This window comes from Megalobrama amblycephala, linkage group LG5 (assembly GCF_018812025.1).
Source record: "Megalobrama amblycephala isolate DHTTF-2021 linkage group LG5, ASM1881202v1, whole genome shotgun sequence".
Classification (NCBI taxonomy): Eukaryota; Metazoa; Chordata; class Actinopteri; order Cypriniformes; family Xenocyprididae; genus Megalobrama; species Megalobrama amblycephala.
The window spans coordinates 19,618,183-19,628,642 of NC_063048.1; the positions used below are offsets into that span (position 1 = coordinate 19,618,183).

General features: G+C 38.6%; 2 protein-coding genes across 2 annotated transcripts; one reads left to right on the forward strand and one right to left on the reverse strand.

The window, feature by feature from the left end:
* Positions 1-492: 492 nt before the first annotated feature.
* Positions 493-6,837, reverse strand: tmem54a (transmembrane protein 54a). The gene is given in 8 exon segments (XM_048191058.1): positions 493-1,036; positions 1,289-1,380; positions 1,383-1,422; positions 3,750-3,941; positions 4,087-4,146; positions 4,369-4,565; positions 6,228-6,328; positions 6,637-6,837. Coding segments are annotated over 7 exon segments (756 nt in total). The 5' UTR covers positions 6,274-6,328; positions 6,637-6,837; the 3' UTR covers positions 493-907.
* Positions 6,838-7,019: 182 nt separating this feature from the next.
* On the forward strand, positions 7,020-10,155 carry zpcx (zona pellucida protein C). The gene is given in 7 exon segments (XM_048191057.1): positions 7,020-7,415; positions 7,489-7,660; positions 7,734-7,830; positions 7,916-7,961; positions 7,964-8,000; positions 8,119-8,201; positions 9,121-10,155. Coding segments are annotated over 7 exon segments (1,650 nt in total). The 5' UTR covers positions 7,020-7,135; the 3' UTR covers positions 10,056-10,155.
* The last annotated feature ends 305 nt before the right edge of the window (positions 10,156-10,460 follow it).

The following is a 10,460-nucleotide window of genomic DNA, read 5'->3' on the forward strand; positions in this document are numbered from 1 at the left end:
GAATAAGGGTCTTATCTAGCGCAACTATCAGTCATTTTTTTAAAAAAAATGTAAATGTATATGCTTTATATAAACAAATGTTCGCCTTCTAAGTGCTTCCGCCAAAACCGCATTTCCATATTCTCCAAAAAGTTTACGCTGTATGTCCTACGCCTTCCCTATTCTACTTACGGAACTAATGCTGCGCCAGTTAAATTTTTTTTTTTCTGATTATATGCAAGCGTGAACTCATGAAATCTAGAGTGGGTCAAGATCAAGCATCAACAACCCAACAATTCTTACCAAGCCAAAAATTAAGCTAAGGAACATCACTTCCCAGGCATTGCCAATTATATCCCTATTAAACAATCCACAGACTTTGAAAAGAAGAAGAAGAAAAAAAAAAAAAGAAAAAAAATCAGACCTTGCATAAGTATTTAACAAAAATTATAGGGACAGTGTCCAAGCACATGTGAGGAATAAAATGACTAGAAAAGAGGACAATAGACAGGATTATTATAGAGATATCTATTTGACCCGTAATTCTTATTAGGAGCAATTTTAGAAATTCTGTTACGAAGAGAAAAACATTTTATATAAATGTAACAAGGAATCCCATCAAGTAGAAAACATGTAACAAAACACACACAACATGTTCATGATGTAAATATATAAAACATTGTGCACTTTACATGGTGAAGCCAATAGTACTTGGCTTAGTCGCACAGTCTGACCCTTTAAGACTGAAGAATAACACTCATCATCACGGCTTCATTAGATGTCAGAGCACCGCCTCGCTTCACCTTCTAACCACTTCAGTGGGCAGCACTTTTACTTTTTATGTGCATTGATACTTGGCATTTCTTGGTCCACCGTCATGCAGCAGTTATGAAAAGCATCGATTGTTCATATGATTTATATTTTTGAATTATAGCCAATCACTAGTCTCCACAGCAACAGTGTCTTTGTCAAGTAGGTCACGCTGTTCTGCTGGTTCCTCCTCATTTGAATCAAATTCTGGTGGCAGTGCGGTTTCTTCTGGCAGCTGGACACGCACCTAAACCCAAACATTTACATTGCATTCAGAGAATACCAAGGTTTATCAAGTTTAATGTGGAGCTGGCATGCAAAATTGCCCTTAAAACATAATCTATAACCCAAAATGATTCCATATTGAATTCTGATTTGCGTCTTGAGTGCACTCAATTCAGACACAAGTAAACTTTTAACGCTACTTCTATGCTGCTGTGCAAGTATTAGTATATCCTTCAGAAAAGTGCATATAATTATTGCATGCAGTTCTATTTACCCTCCTAGTGACAGTTGTTCTCCACGGGCAGCGCATCCGGAGGAAAGAAGTGCAGGCCAAGAAACAGCGACAGGAGAATACAACCTCCACCCTGACATCAGAATCAATGGAAACCATAGGATTAATGTAGTACCCTGGAGAGAGAAATATATAAATACACACACACAGACACACACAGGTGCATCTCAATAAATTGGAATATCATGAAAAAGATTTTAATTCAAAAAGTAAAACTTAAACATATTCTAGATTTATTAGACAAAGTAAAATATTTCCAGACTTTTTTTGTTTTCATTTTGATGATTACAGCTCATCAAAAAAATAAAAATAATAATAATCGGCATCTCAAATTATTAGAATTTTTAATTTCAAATTCTATTAAATTACCATTCTCAGGGTATAAATACTGGTTTTAGGTCAGTAATCCCAACAGCAGTCATGGGGAAGTTTGCTGACTTGACAGTTGTCCAGAAGATGATCATCAAGACCCTCTACAATGAGGGTAAGCCACAGAGGGTCATTGCTGAAAGAGCTGGCTGTTCACAGAGTGCTGTGCCAAAGCATATTCATGGAAAGTTGACTGGAAGGAAAAAGTGTGGTAGGAAAAGGTGTACAAGTGAAAGGAATCACCGCAGCTTAGTGGTCCAAAGTCATCTTTTCAGATGAAAGTAAATTTTGCATTTCATTTGGAAATCAAGGTCCAGAGTCTGGAGGAAGAGGCACAGAAACCATGCTGCTTGCGGTCCAGTGTAACGTTTCCACAGTCAGTGATGATTTGGGGTGCCATGTCATTCTGCTGGTGTTGGTCCACTGTGTTTTCTGAAGTCCACAGTCAACGCAGCCATCTACTTGGACATTTTAGAGCACTTCATGCTTCCTTCTGCTGACAAGCTTTATGGAGATGCTGATTTCATTTTCCAGCAGGATTTGGCACCTGCCCACACTGCCAAAGGTACCAAAAGCTGGTTCAATGACCATGGTGTTATTGTGTTTGATTGGCCAGCAAACTCACCTGACCATAGATTCTCTATGGGGTATTGTCAAGAGGAAGATGAGACACCAGACCCAACAATGCAGATGACCTGAAGGCCGGTATCAAAGCAACCTGAGCTTCCAGGTCCCTGAGCAGTGCCACAGGCTGATTGCCTCCATGCCACGCCACGCCACATTGATGCAGTAATTCATGCAAAAGGAGGCCCAACCAAGTATTGAGTGCATAAAAATGAACATACTTTTCAGAAGCCTGAAATTTCTGTTTAAAATATTCTTTTTTTATTGATCTTATGAAGTATTTTAATTTATTGAGACACCAGTAGGGGCTTTATGGCAGAGTGGCCCGACGGAAGCCTCTACTCAGTGCAAGACACATGAAAGCCCGCATGGAGTTTGCCAAGATGGTGAGAAATAAGATTCTCTGGTCTGATGAGACCAAGATAGAACTTTTTGGCCTTAATTCTAAGCGGTATGTGTGGAGAAAACCAGGCACTGCTCATCACCTGTCCAATACAGTCCCAACAGTGAAGCATGGTGGTGGCAGCATCATGCTGTGGGGGTGTTTTTCAGCTGCAGGGACAGGACGATTGGTTGCAAGGGAAAGATGAATGCGGCCAAGTACAGGGATATCCTGCACGAAAACCTTCTCCAGAGTGCTCAGGACCTCAGACTGGGCCAAAGGTTTACCTTCCAACAAGACAATGACCCTAAGCACACAGCTAAAATAACGAATGAGTGGCTTCACAACATCTCCGTGACTGTTCTTGAATGGCCCAGCCAGAGCCCTGACTTAAACCCAATTGAGCATCTCTGGAGAGACCTAAAAATGGCTGTCCACCAACGTTTACCATCCAACCTGACCAAACTGGAGAGGATCTGCAAGGAGGAATGGCAGAGGATCCCCAAATCCAGGTGTGAAAAACTTGTTGCATCTTTCCCAAAAAGACTCATGGCTGTATTAGATCAAAAGGGTGCTTCTACTAAATACTGAGCAAAGGGTCTAAATATTTAGGACCATGTGATATTTCAGTTGTGTATGTGTATGTTTATATTATGTAAACAAACTTGTACATATATATTATTTTAATAATATAAACAGTAATAATAATAATATATATTATATTATTAAACTTATATATTATAAGTTTACTATAAGTTCATACACATGCTCTTATGTTGGTGTACACAAGAACATTTTCACATTAGTTTTTACCTTTATAAATCCCTATTTGATCCTCACTTTTAACATTGGATAAAACCCACGGAATTTAGGATCAAATCCGATTGTATACACGAGTTTTATAAATGAGGCCCCTGGATCTAATTCAATTTGCAACAGTTTTGGTGACTCAAATGCATCTCAAAACCACTAAAGCACACTAAAACAGAAAGAACGGCATTTATGAGACACATATCAGTCAACTGAATTTTGATTACACAAGAACGTGTCAGACTGAAGATGACTCACATAGATGCGTGTGGGGTCAAATGGGCACTCATTTGTGATGCTGTAGTAGCTCATGTTGTTAGACAGGTTGCAGTGGGTAAACAGAGTGTATCCTTCCTGATGTATGGCCCTCCCTGTGGCAACACTGATCGCCACTGCAGAGGCGGCACCCAAAAGGCACCCCAGGACACTAACAATTAGTAGAAACCAACTCTGCAACAATGATAGAATGTGTTCAGAAATTAATACATGAATACTCTATTTAATCCTATAGAAAGACTTGTTTTAAACTTAAATAAACTTAATAGCAGTAACATATAAATAACAAATGCAATCATTAAAAAGTATGTCTACTCACCAGCAGCTGGTTTTTCTTGTTCTTTGAGAGAACAATAGCTGAGATTCCACCAATAATTGCCTGCAGGTTATAACATGGGCGGATGTATGAATTACAGTGTGGATTCATTCAGTGCAAGGGGCGAATTTAAAGTTTCAACTAACACACCTGGTTATTTTAACCACTATGTCTCATCTACCACATGAATGGGAACTGGATAATAATCACAAAACAAAATCCATTGTCCATAACAGAAATGTGGAGATATTAAGCAATACATTACAGTTTCAAGGACAGACATACCATGAGTCCTGCCACAAGAGCAATGACATTGGAGATAGGGTAGACGAGTTTCCGGTTCCAAGTGAACACCTTGATGTGTCGGAGCACAACTCCGTGTACCAGTGCCCCCAGCAAGAAGTTCACATGACCAACCAGCACCAGTCCCAAACCCATTTTCATCAGGATCTTGTCATCCTTCAGACTGCCACAACAAAGACCTACAGCAAACACACACACAATATCAAGCGACCATAAACATAGAAACAGGAACTATGTGCACCATGTAATCCAGATTAATTTGGGACTACATACAGTCACATACAGTAATTTTGTATGAGCCATGACTTCACTGAGAAGCAAGGGAGGTGATGAAGGACTGTCAGATGTAATGAAGGTTATCACACCTGAATTTCCATGACTTTTGCATGACCATGCATTTGTGACTACTGGATTAATTAAATATTTTAGACCTGTGAATGAATGAATGAAGGAATTAAATGTTTGTTATATAATATTATTAATATTTAATATATATTTTTTCACAATTTAAAATTCCATGTTGATAGTTTTCTATGACCGTGTTCCAACTATGGATTAATTTACTACAGATCTGGTGGTACATCTGTATTATACACCTTCATTGTACATGAATCAGTGGTTCGGAGCATGTATCAAACTGCCAAAATCACGCCCCCCCCAGTGATGAACCATTGAAATTTAGAAAGACTTAAAACGTAACAAAGCAGTTTGATACACGCTCCGAACCACTGATTTGAAGCTTCGAAGCTTCATTAAGCAGTGTTTTGAAATCGCCCATCACTAGATGAATGTTAAATAAAGTCGTTATTTTGTTTTTTGGTGCACAAAAAGTATTCTCGTCATTTCATAACATTAAGGTTGAACCACATGAACTGTTTTAAATACGTCTTTAGTAGCTTTCTGGGCACTAAAAGTGTTAATTGTCTCGCTGGCAATGGAGGCCTCAATAAGCCATGATCGGATTTCATCAAAAATCTCTTCATTTGTGTTCTGAAGATGAACGAAGGTCTAATGGGTGTGGAACGACATGAAGGTGAGTAATTAATGACAGAAATTTTCATTTGTGGATGAACTAACCCTTTAAGAGAATAAAACTATCCTCACAGAACACCCAGTGTTTTTCACAAGTAAGTTTAATTGTCATTAAACTATTTTCTTGCAAACCTGTATGACCTTTTTTTTGGAAGTCCCGCCTTAAAATGAAAATAACCAATAACCTGCTTGTTTACTCTGAATAGATAAGCAAAGATTCGATACGATAGTCAGATTTTACTGCCGATTTAAAATATGTTATTGACAAGCGGTATCGTACATTTTAGTCTTTTTTTTTAATGGTGTGTTTGCTTTCAGTTTGATGCTCGACATGAATTATACTTGCATTATCCCTTTCACACGTATTTATAATAACACATAACTTTAATTAAAACACAACATAAACATCACAAAGCAGATATCAAATCTTCCACAATAAATCCATAAACAATCTGTAAAAAGGCACCAAGTCCGAAATAAACATTTAAAAGTCCTTTAGGTTGTAGGCTATTTGTTGTGAAATACTTCCATTACATCAGTTAAAATGTTGGCCATTACTAGACTCATTACATTCAGCGAGACATTTATATGACAGAGCAGAGAGTGCTTTGATGTATTATCAAGGTAAACATGACCACACCCGGACCACATTCGCGAGCATGTTCATATACTCCCAGTCCACCCCATGAAATGAACACTTCACTTATGTAAATGATGTCCAACTCACCCGAATTCACCATCCTGAAGTCCTTCTTTCAGATTAAGTCATAATTAAGGGTTTAACATGCTCATGGATCTTCTCCTCTTACCGTGCCTCTCAGGCTGTCTTCCTTCTTCCCGTTCACCTGCGTGCATGGCCACTCCCTCTCCGCTCGCTCACCTGATCCTGACCGCCCTGCAGGGGTCGCTGCTGTATAACGAGGAAGAGGAGCCGTCAGCCTACACGGAGTTATATACCCTGCATCCCAATGTGCACACTATCCACCCTAAATAGTATTGGATATTAGCCTACTAATGTCACGTACTATTTAGGATGGATAACAGTATGGACATTTTGGGACACAGGGATAGTCTCAAATGCGAGCACTGTGTTGACATTAGATTGATGACCATCTTTTTTTTGAACACTTCTCTGGTAAATTTCAGCCTTCGATGTACTTTGTATTTTTAATCACACTTTTTTACGAAACAAAGTTTAAAATTTTTCTGTTAATATACCTTAATCTGAATTTGCCATGCAATTCTTTTGTTGTACAATTCTAAAAGCAAGGCACAAAAAAATTATGTAATTCATATATGAATAGGCCTATAAAATGAAATAAATACAATTTTGAATAATCCTGGTGGGTTTGCTGGATCTATTAACATCTATTTAAAAAAACCCAATGAAAAAAAAAGTTTATTTTTAATTTATGAATGACAAAATTGGTATTTACATTTTTAAAAGAAAAAAAAAATCAAATAAACAAAAGATGTTCAATGTATCTATTTTGTTTTGGCGGCATAATTAACAATAATTAAAAAAGCCCAATCAGTAGCCAGCATGAGTTGATGAGGTAAACCTGAACACCTGGACATGATAAGCTGAATCTCATTAATGCGTTAACCTGCACATACCTCCTCTCAGGCTGATGTTTTAGGAAGGTCTTTAAAACAAGGAAAGGTGTTGTGTAAATTATTCTGCACTGGTTTTCTCTCAGGACAAAACTGTAATAGTATGATGGCGGCAGTTTTTGTCGTCCTCTTTTGCACTCTAGCGCTGCCTGTTACATCTAACGGGAATGATTTTAATGCGCGCTTTTCAGCGTACTTACCGGGAATAATACAAGATGTCTGGCATGTTTCTGACTTTCCTGGCGCTGCTGAAGATGGACCTTTCTTAAATGGAGTTCATCTGCCTCACACTTTTGATGGCTTGGCATCTGGCTTCTTGATGCCATATGATCTACATGGTCTACTGGAGAGAAGAAACAGTTTTTCTTTAAGGATCATGAACTGTATGTCATTTAAAATACTCTAATCTATTAGATATAGTTAGTATCTTACTATCTAATATTTGTTTTGCTTTAGCATCTTGGAGTGATCCAGCAGATACTAACGTGTTCCACAAAGGAGAGCAGTTGCATCTGCAGGTGTCTGCTTCGCCTGGCCCTGGTCAACAGCTTTATGTCCAGTCTTGCCATGCTTCCTCCTCTCCAAACCCTGCTGACAAACCTGAAGTCTCCCTTATCATTAACAAAGGGTAGATCAACTCGAACACTATTTTCTGTACATTTGGTCCCTGAAATAATTTAGCCTTAACTTTTGTTTGGCAGATGTGTGGCGTCCAAAGAGTCTTTGGTGAAGTTTGTGTTGCGACAGAGTGATGCAGTCAACTTTGTTGTTCGTACGTCCAGTTTAAAGTCTTCTGAGGTGGGTGTTCATTCTCAGTTAGGATTATTACAATTCTACAAACTGACAAATAGCTTGAGCTGAGGTGTTCTCCTGTTTGCTTTAGATTTATCTTCACTGCAGAGTCTATCTTTCTGATGCGGGTCTGACCTCTGCACTAAATTCTGCAACTACAACAAGCTCAAATCAAGGTGAGCATTTGTATCAGATCTTACTCTTTATTAAATATTTGTCTGAAAGGTTTTAGCACTTTAAAAATGTTTTTTTTTTTTTTTTTTTTTTTTTTTTTTTTTTTTTTTTTTTTTTCAGATGGGTTGACCTGGGTGGCCAAAGCTCAGTATGTGACTGTTGTGGGAGAAGATGCAGAAGCTTGGAGCATGCAGAACTTCCTGGTTAGTATAGCGACATGAGCTGGACCTCAAATGAGCAACAAAGTACCCATGTCAGGGTTCAAGATTAAGCCTGCTGAGAGGGTTTTGGGCCAGTTGACCATACTATCGCTTGCCATTTTGGTACAGTTGTTTCATTGATCTTAAAATTCATTCTGAACTTTTTTCCTGACTTAATGAATTCTTGTCATCAAGACAAGCTGCTTGCTGGCTAATTCTGCTGTTGCAAAAGTTACTTGTGGGCCTTAAATAACAGTAAGTATCCAAAATGCCTTAGAACCAAGTAGCAATGTTTTTATTACTTTTACAGTAAAGGGGTTTATAAAGTTATGCTTTTTGTAAACCCAAATTGTCATTGGAACTTGAATATTTCTGTGACAATCTACAGAAGGGTTGTCCAAACTCGGTCCTGGAGGGCCACTGTCCTGCATTTTAGCTCCAACTTGCCTCAACACACCTGTCTGGAAGTTCCTAGTATGCCTAAGACCTTGATTAGCTGGTTCAGGTGTGCTTAATTGGGGTTGGAGCTAAACTTTGCAGGACAGTGGCCCTCCAGGAGCAGGACTGGACACCCCTGCTCTAGTAAGGCCTCATTTGTTGTCCTTGCATTAGCTAAAATGAACTCAATTAGCAGTGTTCATTTACAGCACTTATTAATCTTTGGTGTTAAATACAATTCTACACTTAACATTGTCACATGCATTAATGTTATGATGCAATTCATGGTTAAATCTATTGGTAAATGTTGAAACTGTTAAATTTAACATGCTTTATTCTAAAGTGTTACCAAACAAATACCAAAATTACTTGCTAAAGTGAAGTTACTCATTCACAAAGTATTAGAGCTACTGGGCCAATAGAAAAATGCTTGAGCCCTGTGTGTTTTACTTTGAAATGAACCTCCACTGTCTCTTTGTTACAGTTTCTCTAGACCTGACCGCAGTAGTAAGCACCGGCCCACTGATTATTAAGGATCAGCAATCTGCACCCCTGGCCACATCGCTGCTGCTGCCGTCAGACTACAGTGCTACCAAGTCCAGCCCTGCAGCCAAAGACTTGTCTGATAAAAGCTGGATCATGGCAGGTGCCTCTTTCTCTGGACGATCAATGCAAAACTTTGGCAATGTCTCCCCCTGGCCGTTACAGCCTGGCTTTGGAGGTGTGGTCATCGTCAGCCAGAGACTGGGAGGGGATTTATCAATGTGGTTACCAGACATTGAGCTTGTGTTCCCACCAGTGGTGCAAGTGGGAATTGGTCATCCAGAAAATCCTGCCCTTCAAAGTGATGAACCCTTTAGAAAGCTGAAACCAGATGAAAGCACCGAGACGAGTCAGGCGGTTGCTGTGGATGAAGGAAAAGCTAAAGTAGAAGCTGTAGATTCACATGATGTTGCAGTGGATGGACTGGTTAAGATTCAGGGAAAACCTGCTGTAACTAAAGTGCATCACCTAGAGCAGCCTCAAATGGATCTTGAGTCTGAGTTTGAATTTGACTTTCCTTCTAATGGCCTATTGCTTGTCAACCCTACACCAGATAAGCGCTCCGAGAGCACTGAGGATAATGTTGTTTTCAGACAGGCTGAGATGCTCTTTAAAAAAAGCGATAAAGGAGCCAAATTAATTGAGCCAGTTCTCTACTCTAAACTAAGTCTAAAACAAGCTGTAGATGGATCAAGTTCTCTCAATTATGAAGAACGGAAGAGGCCCAGCATGAGAAAGCAGGACAATGAGATTCTGCAACTGGAGAAGGATAGTGAGAAAAGACAAAAGGATGAGCGGATGGAGGATGCCTCTAAAATTAAAGGTCTGGTTTCATCCCTATTAGATCAACTGAGGTCCGTGAAATGGTGGTTGTGATTTTTATTAATGGTCTGTATGTTTCCATCATGCCTTGGTGTGAAATGATTCTAATATTTACTGAAATTTCAACCTAAATAAAAGCATTTTTTTTCCTCAAGTTCTTGTCATGTATAACTTATTTAGGGTTTTACATTGAGTAGAAAAACATTACTTGTAAATATCATGGGTGCATGGTAATGTTCAGCCTCTTTATATACAGAGGAAATGTTGTGTTTTTTTTTATTTATTTTTTTTTTTATAAAAACTACCCTAAAGCGAACACTGAAGATTAGTGTTTTTGACATTACTTGTAAAGGAGTTGAATCTTGTAACTTATTAAACTGAATTGCTTATTAAATTGTTTAAAAGTAACCTGATCCAATTTTGGTTATTGGATCAAATCTTGAAAATGTAGGTTCAAAA